Source organism: Festucalex cinctus, chromosome 9, assembly GCF_051991245.1.
Source record: "Festucalex cinctus isolate MCC-2025b chromosome 9, RoL_Fcin_1.0, whole genome shotgun sequence".
NCBI lineage: Eukaryota > Metazoa > Chordata > Actinopteri > Syngnathiformes > Syngnathidae > Festucalex > Festucalex cinctus.
This window is the reverse complement of record NC_135419.1, coordinates 10,406,653-10,422,054: the sequence shown is the minus strand read 5'-3', so window position 1 is coordinate 10,422,054 and position 15,402 is coordinate 10,406,653. Positions and strand designations below refer to the sequence as shown.

Below are 15,402 nucleotides of genomic sequence, written 5' to 3'. Positions count from 1 at the left end.
GACCTCTCACGAGCCAATCAAATTGCGCTGTGGTGCGTTCAGGGACCATGTAGGATTCGGAAATGTACCTTTTTCTTAGTCGTGATATTACGTCTTCACCCTCTTGAAATGTGAAAAAAGAGAAAAATCGTAATATTTAGTTTATTTACGTGAAGTAATAGTATTTCTCCAAATTCGTGGTAGGAGTTGCATATAAATTCGACGTTAGCTTGTAGCTCGAACGTAACTTTGCTGTCACGGGTCACATGACCATCCACTCAAGCAGGTCGTAGCGGTCCGTGGAGTCTCGCTGCCGCCCGCGCGTCACGGCGACGAAGACGGATGGAGTCGAGTTGACCACCGAGGTACACTAAATTTGCATTTTTTTTTTCTCCTCTAAGTATTCTCTATGACCGGCTCCACTTTAAAGCTTCAAACTCCCTTGCTAAGTTGTTTGTTTTGGCCACTCGTGACTTTCTCGACGCCACCCAAAAAGTAGTTTGAGTTCATTCGCCTCGCAGGCCGTCATGTGATGTGCAAACATGGCTTGTGTGTTCGTCGAGGGAAGTGGAAAGTGGGGAGGAAAGTGTTTTTCTGTCAAAAAAACAACAACAACATAATTATCGACATGTGTTGAGTTTTGCCTTAGATGGAAGCCGGTCGTGTGGACTTCTACATTGGCCTCTCTCTGGCCGTGTCCTCCAGTCTTTTTATCGGCGGAAGTTTCATCCTGAAGAAAAAAGGTTTGCTGCGATTGGCCAGCAAAGGATCCATGCGAGCAGGTACCTCTCTTCCTTCCATCTAGCCGTCCATCCTAGTAGTAGCAGTAGTAGTAGTAGAATTAACATCATCATCATTATAGTTATTATTGTGATGCTGAAGTACCACCAACTTTATCGTCTCCAGGTCAAGGCGGCTATGCTTACCTGAAAGAATGGCTGTGGTGGGCGGGGCTTATTTCAAGTAAGTGATTGACCATTTTTTAACATCAGCTAGACCAGTTGTTGTCATACTTGTAATGTTTACACCAGTCACCTCCTCACAAAATGCTTACACTCCAAATACAACCACAATAACTAAACAAAGAGTACATGCAAATACAAATTAGCAAAACGTTCAGTAATTCGTGATTCTTTTGTAGGAGACTTTGACCAGGATACTACGTTGACATTATGATTTGGTGGTGCTCCAACGTTATCTCCATTTCATTTGATCTTCTTTTCATTCAACCAAACTGATTATGTTGCAGTGGGAGCCGGAGAGGCCGCCAACTTTGCCGCGTACGCGTTTGCGCCAGCCACGCTCGTCACCCCTCTGGGAGCTTTGAGTGTGCTCGTAAGGTACGTCACCACGCGGTGTTTATAAGCAGTTGTGTGAATACTAAATTCTGAGATGTGGCTTGATGCAGTCCCAAGGTTTGGGGAAAATATACAGTATCTCACAAAAGACTGTGAGAGTTGCAGGAATCTGAAGTTCTAACATCTTCTGGCAATTTGTGACATCATTGTGTTTCTTTTCCTGATCAACTATATTCTCAAAAAAGGACAGTTTTCTAACATTACAACAAATAATGTGGCTTTGATTGTTAAAAAAAAAAAAAAAAAAAAAAAGTTCACTTTCCAACACTTTCTTAAAACAATAAAATCCAACTTGATAGTTGTAATTATTAATGAATTTTTATGATTATAATTGTATTGTTTTTGTAAAATTATATTTTTCATGGCACTATTATTTGCTATCCTAATTTTATGAGTTTATTTTCAGAAAATTTACTTGAATTATGATGACATTACACTTTTAATATTAAAATTATTTAAGAAATAATTTATTTTGTTTTATTCATCCTATTACACTTTTACTGTAATACATTACTTTGACCATATTTTGTTACAACTTACAATATAAAATGTTTTTTTTAAATAAAATGACAATTTCATACATGCAATATCACGATTTAAAATAATAAGACTTAATTTTTGTGATTTTTTTTCTAATGTTACATCTTACAACAATATTTACAGCATAAAATTGTTTTCCCCCTCTTTTTTATTTTTTTTATAACTTAATCTGATAATCCTGTTATGTTATTTTTGCATATTTTTCTTGGTAATCTCAAGACTGTTTTCTCCCAATTTGATACATGTAAAATTCCAACTTTGGTCTTGGGAAAATAATATTTACTCTCATGTTAATCATGTAACCTTTTATTGTAAAATTATGTGCTATTTATTATAAGATATTTTGTTTTTTCATTGACTACTTCATTCTCATAATTGTATTATTATATTCCTGTTTTCATTGCTCCAATATTATAGTAACTTACAGATCTGATTTTATTCTAGTAGTATTTTGACTTTCGCACTCGTGCATTCTTAAAAAAAAAAAAAAATCTTTCCAAGTGGAGAGGAAGATAATTTTGACAACACGTTTGTGTGCAGCGCCGTGCTATCGTCGTACTTCCTCAACGAGCGTCTGAACATCCACGGCAAGATGGGCTGCCTGCTGTGCGTGCTGGGCTCCACCGTCATGGTGGTGCACGCCCCCCAGGAGGAGGAGGTGGCGTCCCTCGGCGCCATGGCGGAGAAGCTGAAAGATCCGGGTGAGAAGCGTCGAGAGAGGGGGGACGTAACCATCTACAAATACTTTGTACCAAGGAACTATGTTGAAGTGAGTTGAGGAGTGTTATTCAGTCAAAAGTACCACTTTGCCAGTAGTGTTAATTTCGTCAATGAAAACTAAACAAAAATTATTTCGTCAACAACACCGGACTAAAACTAGACTAGGCTAAAACCCTCACTAATAAACAATAGCTGTAACTAAGTCATATGCATTTTTGACGACTAGTGAAGACGAGACAAAAATATACTTCACTTAAAAAAAAATGGACTAAAATCTATTGCCATTTTAGTTTATGAACAAAAATGAGAGGAAAATTATGTGATTTTGTAAAATCTTGTTCCTGCTAATCTGTCACTGGGGCACTGTCACGTGACACAGTGACACACCCACTTTCAAATCTGCAACTAAACTGTTTAAAATAAAGTATATTACAGTATAGTTATAATTAGGGGTGTTTAAAAAAAAACAACGATTCGGCAATATATCCCGATACTACAGCACGCAATTCTCGAATCGATTCAATAGGCAGCCGAATCGATTTTTTAACATCCATTTTTGATGAAAAAATATTCAACAAAACGTCTAACTTTCTCACCTTAAGCATGGAAGAATGTTATATTAATGGAACATTAAGCCTTAATATTTTATTACAATGCTGTTCTAACATGAAAAAGGTTACGACCTGTTTGTTAAATACAGCGGCTCACAGTTATAACACTGAAGTTTGAGATCAATAAATAATACATTTTCATACAAATCTTACAGTGTACATGTACAAGTTTACTGAATGGTATTTTCCAAATTGAGTATAAAAAAATCGTAACAATCGACTCATAGATTCGTATCGGGATTAATCGGTATCGAATCGAATCGTGACCTTTGAATCGTGATACGGATCGAATCGTCAGGTACTAGGCAATTCACACCCCTAGTTATAACGTAACATTAATCCAATGGCTAACGAATGCTGGCTAACTTACTAGCTCATAGCATGAAGCCATATAATTGTGTGTGAAGTTGTTTTTCATCAAAAAGATGAGAGAAAATTTTATGTGAAATCGTTTTAGATTTGAAATGTTCAACATAATCTGCTGACAAAAAATATACAGGGGTAAAATGATTGTCCTGACTATAACTAGCCTAAAATGTTTGCAGTTTTTGTTGAAAATCTTGTCATGACAGCCGGGGTTCCTTTTAAAACTACTTGCCAACTGCCGCCATTTTATGGCATCTATAGGCAATTGTAAACCATGTTGTGGCTTGTGTAACCTTTTTTTGTGTAACGCTCCCCTCCAGGCTTCATTGTGTTTGCCGCGTGCGTCGTGGGCAGCAGCCTGGTGCTTATCTTCGCCGTGGCGCCGCGCTTCGGACAGAAGAACGTCCTGGTCTACATCATGATCTGCTCCGTCATCGGCTCGCTGTCCGTGTCTTGCGTCAAGGGCTTGGGCATCGGCATTAAGGAACTGGTCGCCGGCGCCGCCGTGCTGAAGGACCCCCTCTTCTGGTGCTTGCTGGTGTGCCTGATGCTGTGCGTCAGCATCCAGATCAGCTACCTGAACAAGGCCCTGGACATTTTCAACACGTCCATCGTCACGCCCATCTACTACGTGTTCTTCACCACGTCTGTCATGGCCTGCTCCGCCATCCTCTTCACGGAGTGGCTGCGCATGAGCGCCGGGGCCGTGGTGGGCACCATCAGCGGCTTCCTCACCATCGTGCTGGGCATCTTCCTGCTGCACGCCTTCAAGGACATCACTTTCAGCTGGGACTCCATGCCACGCTACCTGAGGAAGGGGCCTCGGGACCCTTGCTGGGGGCCACGGCCTTACACCGCCCTCCCTTGCCAGGACAGCCATGTCGAGGGCGAGGTGAAACCGCCTCTAACATAAAACATTTGAGAAGCGCTGGGTTAAATAAGTAACCCAAACATTTGGGTCAGTGTCTTTGACCCAATGTGGGTTCGTTTTGACCCAACACAATTTTTGGGGAAATTCAGTCGAACCACCTTTTTGGTTCAACAAATAACCCAAAAACTTGGGTTATTTGACCCAACTGTTTTTCTGACCCACAAAATTGGGTTTTTGGGTTAAATAAATAACCCAAAAGAGTTAACGCAAAAATTGGGTCAAAAGAGACTGACCCAACTTTTGGGTCCTCATCGCAGCTGAAAAATGGACCCAATTTGGATTGTTTTTTACCCAACTATTTTTAACCCACAAAATTGAGTTGTTTTGTGTCTTATTTGTTTGAACAAACATTTTGGGTTTGATAACCCAAAAAGTTGTCCATCTGTTTTGATTTGAGTTATTTTATACCCAATTTTTTTGGATTAAAACCCAAAAGTCAGGCTTTTCTGACCCAATTTGGATTATTTTTGACTCAACTTTTTTTTTTTTTTGCATGTATGGCCAAATGTAGGTTCACATTATATTATATATATATAGTATATTTGTATCTTGTATCTTGTATCTTTCTTGTAGAACAAGTCAAAATACAACCATATTTTGGGGAAAGAAAATCACAAGAGAAAAAAGTGTTGACGATGCAAGAATATTCATAATTTTATAGGCAAAAAAAAGAGTTAATTGCGAGAAATTTAAAAAAAAAGTTGTCATTTTATGAGTTTTTAATTTGAACAAAAAACAATTTCATATTACAAGTAAAATTAATTTGAATGTGAAATTATATGAGGTGAAATAGTCCATTAACTCTGGACAGAACGAGTCTATAATTTTACAAGAATAAAAAAAATAATATGAGGAAAAAGTTACAATGTAATAGAAAAAAAATGTTGAACAAAGTTCAACACAATAAGTTGCTTAAATGATTATATGGGAAACGCATAATTTTTGGGAGTAGTTTAATTGTATACCTATGTTAGCTGACAAATTAAACAGTCAGTGTTTTGGTATGTTAGTATCAGCTTGAGAAATGTCATGTGATATTCCATGTGACATTTGTTCTTCCCAGTAGAACCGCATCACTCTAATTATTGTGTTGTTGTCCTCCTTTAGAGCATCGTGTTGTGTTGCCCCAGTGCTCTGGTGTGGCATTACTCGCTAACAGACAGCAGAAACAAGACGGGCTCTCCTCTGGACCTCCTCCCCATTGCCCCCTCCAGCTTACCGATGCCAGGGGGAAACACTGCCTTCACACAGCAGGTACTTTTTCATCTGCTGTCAAAAAATATAGGACTTCAAAATCCATCACGTGGTTTTTATTTCCCACCGTCCAACGCAGGTCCGTGTAAAGCTGAGAGAGATTGAGGAGCAAGTTAAGGAGCGAGGCCAGGCGGTAGAGTTCCGCTGGTCGTTTGACAAGTGCCAGGAGACCACGGCAGGTCGGGAAAACTGCCCCTCGTCTCTCGCTGACATCTGTTCACAGCATCAATTTCATGTTTGGGAGCACTAGACCGTTGCTTGACAATGTCTCCATTCCTTTGGTCAGGGTTCACCATCGGGAGGGTGCTGCACACCCTGGAGGTTTTGGACAACCACAGTTTTGAAAAGTCCGACTTTAACAACTCGCTCGACTCTTTGTACAACCGAATATTTGGCTCAGGCCAGAGCAAGGATGGCCATGAGGTACTCGACATCTTTGACGTCTTAAATATTTAAAAAAACATATACAAAATCAGAGGGATCATGGAGGACTATAATGCTTACAAAGTGTGCTTCCGTGCAGATGTCGCCGGACGACGATGCGGTGGTGACCCTGCTTTGTGAATGGGCCGTTTGCTGCAAGCGATCAGGTAGACACCGAGCCATGGTGGTGGCCAAGCTGCTGGAGAAACGACAGGCCGAAATAGAAGCAGAGGTGAGAGAATGGATAATCCGGGTTTATATCAGTATGCACGGCAGTTGTGTAACTAGCACTCAAAAGTCTTATTTCTGCGTGTGTATGAGTCAGCGATGCGGCGAGTCTGAGGTGGTGGATGAGAAGGGCTCGGTGTCGTCGGGTTCCCTTTCTGCCGCAACGCTTCCGGTCTTTCAGGATGTTCTGCTCCAGTTCCTGGATACTCAGGCCCCTACACTCAGTGAGTCTCCGCCTCTTATTATATTACCCAAAGTCCGTGTAGGGCGACGCCCTACCCTTTCCAACGCTGTGAAAGTACCCTGAATGCACCATTTTGCTTGCGTAGCATTAGCAACTAGCAAGTGCGTAGCGTATGTTATTCTGGTTATTCTGTTGTTCCTAAGCATCCTTTCTGCTGTTTAATGACACAACAGTTGGAGTTAACCGTAAAACTAAATACACAACGTTAAGAATTACATCCACTGTATATTTAAATACAAAACATGCTTCGTTTTTAAAACATCGCTAGCCTAGTGCTAACAGGATGTTAGCAAATGCGCACAGGAAGTTAGCACCAGACTTTGGGAGTGTTTTTCCTTCAAATAACGAACATCCACACACAAATCCACAGATGAAATAGCACTACGCAAAGGCACAAATTGTTCACAATGTGTGAAAAATGAGTTATTTTCATAGAATTCAATCGCAACTTTCTTCTGTACGCACTTTAAGTGTGTACGCCATGGCTGTACGGCACCACACTGCCCCCAAGAGGCCAAAACACATAGGAACAGTCAGTATTGGTTCTTACTGTTTTTTTCAGTCGCTATTAGTTTAGTTTACTCTAGTCTTATTTAACTTTCTTTTTTTCTTTTTTTTTGTCATTGTCCTTTCAAAGTACAATATATTATAAAGTTGATACTTTGAGGACTCTAGGACTTTCTGTTCTCAAAATTCAAGGAGGCAAACATCCATTTTTTTTTGTCTTAACACACATTTCCACATGACATGGCACAAAATACAATCCCCGAGGTCCCAGGTAAGCCCAGTAAGACCCAAGACTTGTGAAAATAACACAAGATAAAAAATATATATAAAGGAAAGGTTAATGCTTTTAATGCACTTGTAAATAAGAATGGTTTTATTATTGAAACACATCTATACAATAACCTTGTATACTTCATGATTTTTTTTGTATATGGACTTGTCATTCAAAGCAGAGAATCTTAATAGCGAAAGTTAGTGCGTAAGTGGCACCCATTGACAAGTAATTGGGGAGGGGATTCATTTTATGATGATTTTATATATATAATTTATTTTATTTTATTTTTTTTTTAAATCATTGACAGATTAATCGGTAATCAGTATTTTTTTTCCTGCCAAAAATCGGTATTGGCATTGGCCTCAAAAAATGCATATCGGTCTATTAGAGAGGATTTGACATGGGGGACAGGCTCATATTAAATTATTCAATTCAATTCTTGTCCTCTCTTTAGCGGAGCCCGGCAACGAGAACGAGCGAGTGGAGTTCTCCAACCTAGTGCTGCTCTTCTGCGAGCTCATCCGCCACGACGTCTTCTCTCACAACATCTACATGTGCACGCTCATCTCCCGCGGCGACCTGTCCTCCGACGGCCACCTGCCACGCCCACGCTCTCCCTGCGACGAGGCGTCGGACGAGTCGGATCGCAAGGAGCAGGACGCCGGCAGCAGCATCAAGATGGAGGACACCGGCCTGTCGGAGTCGATGGAAATCGACCACAACTCCAGTGCCAATTTTGACGAGGTATGCCGATTATGAATATAATTCGAAGGGACAAAGCTGAGAAAGGAATTTGAGTTTGGAAGTACTTTTTTTGTTTTTTCTTGTTTTCTTTTTTTTAATTGCATTTTTTATGCACTGCTGCACTAACAACATGGCGGCAAGCAGTGGAGCTTGTTTACAAAAGCACAGTCAATTTTCGCAAAATTTGTACTGCAATTAAGAAGTTTCCAGATCTCTCTCGTAACTATTTCTGGTGACATTAAAGGTGACAAGTCTCTCAGCTGACTACCAGTGATATGGTGCCAATTTATAGATGGCAAACGTAATGATTTTATCCACATTGCAACTACAGAACCAGCTGAGCCATAAGTTTGACGGCTCTTTTTATGATATAAAATAGTTCAGTTAGTTAATCTATCCATCCATTTTCTTAACCGCTTATTCCTCACAAGGGTGACAGGGGTGCTGGAGCCTATCCCAGCCGGCTTCGGGTAGTAGGGATGGTACACCCTGAACTGGTTGCCAGCCAATCGCAGAGTTCAGTTAGTTAATTTAGTTAATTTATCTCATTTACATACATTTTTATTAAAAGGGACACTTTGTGAGAGGAGGGGAAACACTCATTTTTACATGATCACTAAGGAGAGAGTTGTTGTTTTTTTTTTAAATGTGGAAGTTGCTGGTATTGTGTAAGATGCTGCAAAAATAAGACTTAAAAAGCTAGTTTGGTATCAGATGAAATAAAGCAACTCCCAAAAGGAAGAAAAGAGAGCAAAACTTGGTGTGAATATTTTTTTTTTCTTCTCCTATATGCAAAGAGGAAAATCATTTTTAAATGTTTTATTTTAAGACCCAGTCCTATCAAAGGATGTCTTGTTCTTCTTAAAAGATTTTGTTTTTCCTGTGGAAGTTGCTGGACAAATAAGGCTTAAGCTAGTTTTGTATCAGATGAAATAAAGGAACTCCCAAAAGGAAGAAAAAAAACAACAACTGAATATGTTTTTCTTTGCAGGGAAAATCACTTTTAATTTTTTGGGGGAGGAGTGGATAAAAAAAAATCTAATTTTATTTCCCTAATCAAAGGATGTTTTGTTGTCGTCACGTATTTCACGACAATCCCCCTTGCAGATGTTCTCTCCTCCGATGCACTGCGATTCCAAAGGCAGCCCCTCCCCAGAAAAATCGGCACCTGAGCAGGACGGCAAAAACACTTGCAAGGACAAGAGCATGGACCCCGCCTTCCCCCAACTATACGAGCAGCCCCGACACATTCAGTATGCCACACACTTCCCCATTCCTCAGGTGAGAACATTTTGAGTCCGGTGGGTTTAAAGTTATCATTGCATGTTTTTCGAGATCATTGCCATCATTTGACGAACACCGTCTGCGGCAGCTTTCCAGTTAAACTTCCATTTCTGTTGAGATAAATGATTTTCTTATCTCTATGGAATTAGATTTATTTAGTCTGTGTGTCTTTGTGCCCTATCCTCATTGGGAAATAAATATGATTTAATTTGACTGACTTCAGGAGGAGAACGCCAGCCACGAGTGCAACCAGCGGCTGGTGGTCCTCTACGGCGTGGGCAAACTGCGGGACGAGGCCCGGCACACCATCAAGAAGATAACCAAAGATATCTTGAAGGTGCTCAACCGCAAAAGCACTGCAGAAACAGGTATTTTTTCCTCTAGTTAAGCAATGCATCATTTGTTCTTCCTTTTATTTTACACTGTGGGTGGCAAAAGCCTCTTTGGTCTTTAGTCTGAGTGCTAATGCCTCCAGTTAAACTCTTCCTCATTATCTGTGAATGCAGTTGCATCACAAGGCTTTTCATTACATCCAATTAGTATGCTATATCTGTCTTTGCTTCAAGGCGTCTTAACCCTGTAGAGCCTCAAATGTACCTTTTCAAAATGGTTATTATATCACATTTATGACAAAGCACATATATAGTAATATGTTTTGTTTTGCAATGGATATGTGAGGATTTTGTGGCATGTTTTATTTGGCTTATTATATGCAACATCAAATCAACCTTTGTCTTTTGGTTTGTACCAGAATAAAATCAAAATGTAGTCTGCGTACAATTGATAATTATTATTCAACACACTAGAAGATAAAATAAGCATGGTTTAAAAAAAATCATGTTGAATAAACAGTGAGTAAATAAAAACAGACTGAGTCTGTGGGGAAAAGTGCTTTAAGTTTTCACTGTGGGAAAAAATGTCCCATTGCGAAGACTGTAGACCTGCTTACAGATTAGGGCGGGTGAGAGTTTAGTAGTGCAAAAATTGCAGTCCTATTTGTAGTAAACGTATGGTATTTTGTTTGCTTTAAATGTATTTTTACTAACTCATAAACCTTTTTATTTTACCTTGTTGTTAGCAAGATCTTTTATCATTTTATTAAAACAAAATTATAATTTTACCTAAAGGGTAGACTTCACAATGTATCTGTAATATAATTAAATTATTATTATTATTATTATTATTATTATTATTATTATTATTATTATTAAATGTAATATTGATCATTATGATTTAACCACAAAATAGTCTTATTTTCTCTCAAGAAAAATCGTAATTTCTTCTGTAAAGACATAAATGATGTTCCAATATTCGGAACAATACATTCTTACCTTGACTTTTGTGAAAATGTTCTGTGAAATTGCAATTCACGTTTTGGAAGTTATTATTGGCCTTACCTGAATTTCAGCCTGTTGGGCGTCAATTGTTTCACTCCCTTTTATCTTGTACAGGGGGCGAGGAGGGACAAAAGCGAAAGAGGAGTAAGCCAGAGGCCTTCCCCACCGCCGAAGATATTTTCTCCAAGTTCCAGCACCTCTCCCACTTTGACCAGCACCAGGTCACCTCACAGGTTAGCTCGCTTCCGCTAATTTATTTATAAATTCTCTATAGTGTGACATTTCAGCGCAATTCCTACAAGTGAAACAAAAGGATCTTCTTAGGTGACTCATTTGCAATGGGCGTGTTTGAATGCAGCTTGAAAATCTAATTACCTGAATTGCAAGGTTGGTGATCACCAGTCATGACTGTTTTTTTTGTTTGTGTGTGCAGGTGTCCCGAAATGTGCTGGAACAGATCACCAGCTTTGCCTTAGGGATGTCCTATCACTTGCCTCTCGTGCAGCACATTCAGTTCATCTTTGACCTCATGGAGTACTCCCTCAACATTAGTGGCCTCATCGACTTCGCTATTCAGGTAACGCCACTCGTTAAATATTAAAGTGTTCGCTCTCGTGACTTTGTCAATGTCAATGAACCGTTTGTTTTTGTAGCTTCTGAATGAGCTGAGCTTGGTGGAAGCCGAGTTGCTGCTCAAGTCGTCCAGCCTGGTGGGCAGCTACACCACCAGCCTGTGTCTGTGCATCGTCGCTGTGCTGAGGAGGTACCACTCCTGCCTCATTCTCAACCCCGAGCAGACGGCGCAGGTTTTTGACGGGTACGTCGATCCACAACCTTTGATCGTCATCAGCGAGTTCTCCACGTGCATTGCAATGAACGTGAATGTGTTTTGTAAAAGTTGAGAGCCGATTGCAGGGATTCCTAGTGTTATGAAAGATTGCATGTGTCACAGAAGGGTATCCATTTTCACTTGTCAAAAAATTAACTCTTTTACTGCCACACGTTATCAAAAAAAAACGAAAGAAAAAACTGCCAGCCAATTTCGAGCATTTGAACGCATCTTTCAAAGGCAAACAGTATATTGTGTGCTTTCACTACATATACAATGTGGGTACCAAATGGAACATCGTATTCCATTCTTTCATTAGGAAAAAAAAGTATGTTTTTCTTTAGTAATCACCATTTGAAAATAGGTCGTTTGAGCGACGTTGAGCGAAAATTGCAAAGATAAGGTGAAAACAAGCTTTTTGTGAAAAGATCATATTTTATTTTTAGTGACTCTCTGTGAATTAGGTTTAATGTGACAGAGGCTTTGATCATTCACGTCATCCTTGAAAACCTTCTATTTCATCAGATTTTATCGAATTTCATCACGTTTCATTGTAATTCTACAATACACCGTCAGCCTATTGAAAAGAGATACAATGTTGCCATCTGCTGGTCATAGTTAGTGGGTGGTTTTGATTCCACAACCCATTGACCAGGCAGCACTACACTTAGAAGTTGCACTTCCCATTAATTACAAAAAAAAAAAACATAGTTAATGTTATTTAACGTTTGTGGCAGCATATATCATGATTTTACTAATTGTTATTAAATGTTTTTGTTGGTCAAAGAGTTAATATTTATTAGCTATATTTAGTTACTACAAAAAAATATCTGTTTGTGAGATAGGCAGAACAAATGTTTTTCCACTAGATAGCAAAATGTACAATTAACGTGTTTGCCCACCTGTTACAATTCAAAGAGCAGAATAACAGATTTGTGTTCTCACAGGTACATTTAAAAAAAAAACAATTAAAAAAAAAAAAGGATTCTTGCGATTTTATTATTGAAGACATACCTACTTGTTACTGAAAAGGGTGACAATGTATTTACCTATGCCAGGTTTGTTTGTTTATTTATTTATTTATTTATTTATTTATTTTGATGCCTGAGCAATATCTGACACAATGACTGATTGTGGATAACTAATACTAAAATATGAATGTGTAGCCTGTTAAATTGATATTGCTTTGTGTGAAAATGTGCCCTAGGTTACGCATTGTAGTGAAGTCAGGTGTGAACCCAGCAGACTGTTGTTCTGCTGAGCGCTGCATTTTGGCCTATTTGTATGACCTCTACACCTCCTGCAGTCACCTCAAGAACAAGTTTGGCGAGATCTTCAGGTACTGAATAAAGTTCAAATGCATATTAAGGACAAATAAGTGTGTAAAACAAATAATTATGTGTCTCTCATTTAGCGAGTTCTGCTCCAAAGTGAAGAACTCCATCTATTGCAACATCGACCCCTCGGACTCCAACATGCTGTGGGACCCCGTGTTCATGGTGGAGGCCATCGCCAACCCCTCAGCGCACAATTTCAACCACTCCATGGTGGGCAAGATCCTCAACGACAGCCCAGCCAATCGCTACAGCTTCGTGTGCAACGTGCTCATGGACGTGTGTGTGGACCACCGGGACCCTGAGAGGGTGAACGATATCGGGATCCTGTGTGCCGAGCTGACGGCGTATTGTCGCTCCCTGAGTGCCGAGTGGCTCGGCATCCTCAAGGCGCTCTGCTGCTCCTCCAACAACGGCAACTGCGGCTTCAACGACCTGCTGTGTAACGTCGACGTACGTTTGTGCTGGTTCTCACTTTCAACTCCGAGCCTCCAAAATAAATAATGTTGCCGCCATGTCCCTCAGGTTAGCGATTTGTCCTTTCACGATTCGCTGGCGACCTTTGTGGCCATTCTCATTGCAAGACAGTGTCTTCTCCTGGAGGACCTGGTCCGCTGTGTGGCCATTCCATCCCTGCTCAATGCAGGTAAGGATCGCACTTTGCATTTTGACATCACTGATTTGGAACTGCAACAATCAGACAGACATCAAGGTGCACTTCTACATCAGTAAAATATCCAAATCAGTGAATTGAAGAGCAGTCAACCCATCATTTAAACGTAGCTTTCGTTTTGTAAGATCATACAGGTTTGTTGGGTCTCTGATGCGCCACATTGCCAAACATCTATATAAAGAATCTATTCTCAGCTCGTAGGTGTTTTATAAAGGTGTACAAGGGTAGAGTGCACCCTGGTGGAAAGCAACATCAAACTATGTGAGACGTTCGAGATGAGAGTAAACTCCACTTGTTTGATGTGGCCGTGAAGCTTTGTGCGCTTTTCAGAGTGCCCCCACAGACACCTCGTCATTCTTTCACAATGTTTTTATACAATATGAAAACAATGGCTCTGTTACAATAGTCCATTCAGCCATGTTATGCTTTTTGCTGCTTTTGCATTGCTGCACATGCCAAATGGTTCCCTCTTTGTTGTCGTTCCCATTTTCCGCCAGCTCCTGATGAAAAATTCATCTATGAGGGACATTTACATTTCAATAGACTTTGGGAGTAGACTAGTTCATTGTGCTGTGTTTTGAATGACCTCAAATCATCACATGTGGCCTCCCCTTCTTTTTAGCCTGCAGCGAGCAAGACTCCGAGCCAGGTGCAAGACTCACCTGCAGGATTTTGTTGCACCTTTTCAAGACGCCGCAGCGCAACCCCGTTCCCCAAGATGGCATTAAGTCAGGTAATGAAAAAAGATTCTGAGCATATTGGCTAGTAGGGATGTAACAATCACGGCAATATCGTGACGTCGCGATATTAACATTAACATATTGTCGTCATCATGTCACAATATTAAAAGCAGCACATCTGTTAATAAAAGTCGGATTAATTTCCTTTTGTGTAGTTCTAGCACCTTCTGGTGGCTAGTTTTTTAGTGCAGTTTAATTTTCACAATGATGTTTTGGCCCTTATATGTTTAAAATCTGCGGTAATGGTCAGTTGAAGGGGCACGTAATATGCTTTTGAACTGAGTTACTATGTGGTGGAACTCATTGTGTGTTTGCATTAGCAAATAAGTGCCTCAATATTAAGCGTTATTAGAGATTGTAGGTTGATTATACCTGCATGCATTGCTGTAATGTACAAAAGCACATTGAGTGTGTGTGTTTTTTTGTTTTTGTTTTTTTTTTAGTATAAGCTCGTGTTTTTAAAATATTGTGACTTTTTTTATGTCGCCAACCTCCCCACAATATCGTGATAATATCGTATCGTGATGTTTGGATATCGTTACATCCCTATTAGATAGTTAGTTACTAAAAGAGCCAACACAGCAATGTTGTTATAATTTGCAGATAAGTCTTCCGTCGGTATCCGGTCGTCATGTGACCGCCATCTACTGGCGGCGTCACAGAACAGCATAGTCGTGGGAGCGGTTTTTGCCGTCCTCAAAGCTGTCTTCATGTTAGGTAAGAAAATATTCAAGTGGTGGATTACCAGATAGGCTGTCACGAGTGTGCGTTTGACATCAGTCTCCATGTTGTTGCAGGTGATGCTGAGCTGAGGGGCTCCGGACTGTCTCACTCGGCTGGCCTTGATGACCTGGCAGAAGGCCGCAACGTCTCCATAGAAACAGCGAGCTTGGATGTATATGCAAAGTATGTCCTGAAGACCATCTGCCAGCAGGTAAACATCTGACAAAAGTCTGGGAATAATACAGGATCTATAAAATACATGACTGACAACGAGTTATGTCTTACAGGGTTGCTATTTGTAAG

At 40.1% G+C, this 15,402-nt stretch overlaps 1 protein-coding gene across 7 annotated transcripts in view; it reads left to right on the top strand.

Moving 5' to 3' along the window:
• The first annotated feature begins 196 nt into the window (after window positions 1–196).
• The window catches only part of LOC144026319 (mediator of RNA polymerase II transcription subunit 12-like), a 24,252-nt gene continuing 9,046 nt past the window's right edge, over window positions 197–15,402 (top strand). For 4 of the 7 annotated variants that reach the window (XM_077532920.1, XM_077532918.1, XM_077532919.1 and 1 more), the window contains exons 1-23: window positions 197–344; window positions 629–761; window positions 886–942; window positions 1,229–1,319; window positions 2,418–2,578; window positions 3,895–4,466; window positions 5,613–5,759; window positions 5,839–5,938; window positions 6,046–6,182; window positions 6,283–6,414; window positions 6,508–6,634; window positions 7,890–8,179; window positions 9,287–9,460; window positions 9,687–9,831; window positions 10,915–11,033; window positions 11,234–11,377; window positions 11,454–11,617; window positions 12,837–12,968; window positions 13,044–13,416; window positions 13,489–13,609; window positions 14,259–14,369; window positions 14,980–15,093; window positions 15,174–15,310. In XM_077532920.1, coding sequence (XP_077389046.1) covers window positions 629–761; window positions 886–942; window positions 1,229–1,319; window positions 2,418–2,578; window positions 3,895–4,466; window positions 5,613–5,759; window positions 5,839–5,938; window positions 6,046–6,182; window positions 6,283–6,414; window positions 6,508–6,634; window positions 7,890–8,179; window positions 9,287–9,460; window positions 9,687–9,831; window positions 10,915–11,033; window positions 11,234–11,377; window positions 11,454–11,617; window positions 12,837–12,968; window positions 13,044–13,416; window positions 13,489–13,609; window positions 14,259–14,369; window positions 14,980–15,093; window positions 15,174–15,310 — 3,681 coding nt within the window. In that variant the 5' untranslated portion in view covers window positions 197–344. Of the gene's footprint in view, window positions 345–628; window positions 762–885; window positions 943–1,228; window positions 1,320–2,417; window positions 2,579–3,894; window positions 4,467–5,612; window positions 5,760–5,838; window positions 5,939–6,045; window positions 6,183–6,282; window positions 6,635–7,889; window positions 8,180–9,286; window positions 9,461–9,686; window positions 9,832–10,914; window positions 11,034–11,233; window positions 11,378–11,453; window positions 11,618–12,836; window positions 12,969–13,043; window positions 13,417–13,488; window positions 13,610–14,258; window positions 14,370–14,979; window positions 15,094–15,173; window positions 15,311–15,402 lie in introns of all 7 variants that reach the window. The other 3 variants (XM_077532915.1, XM_077532914.1, XM_077532913.1) reach the window with 1 other exon arrangement.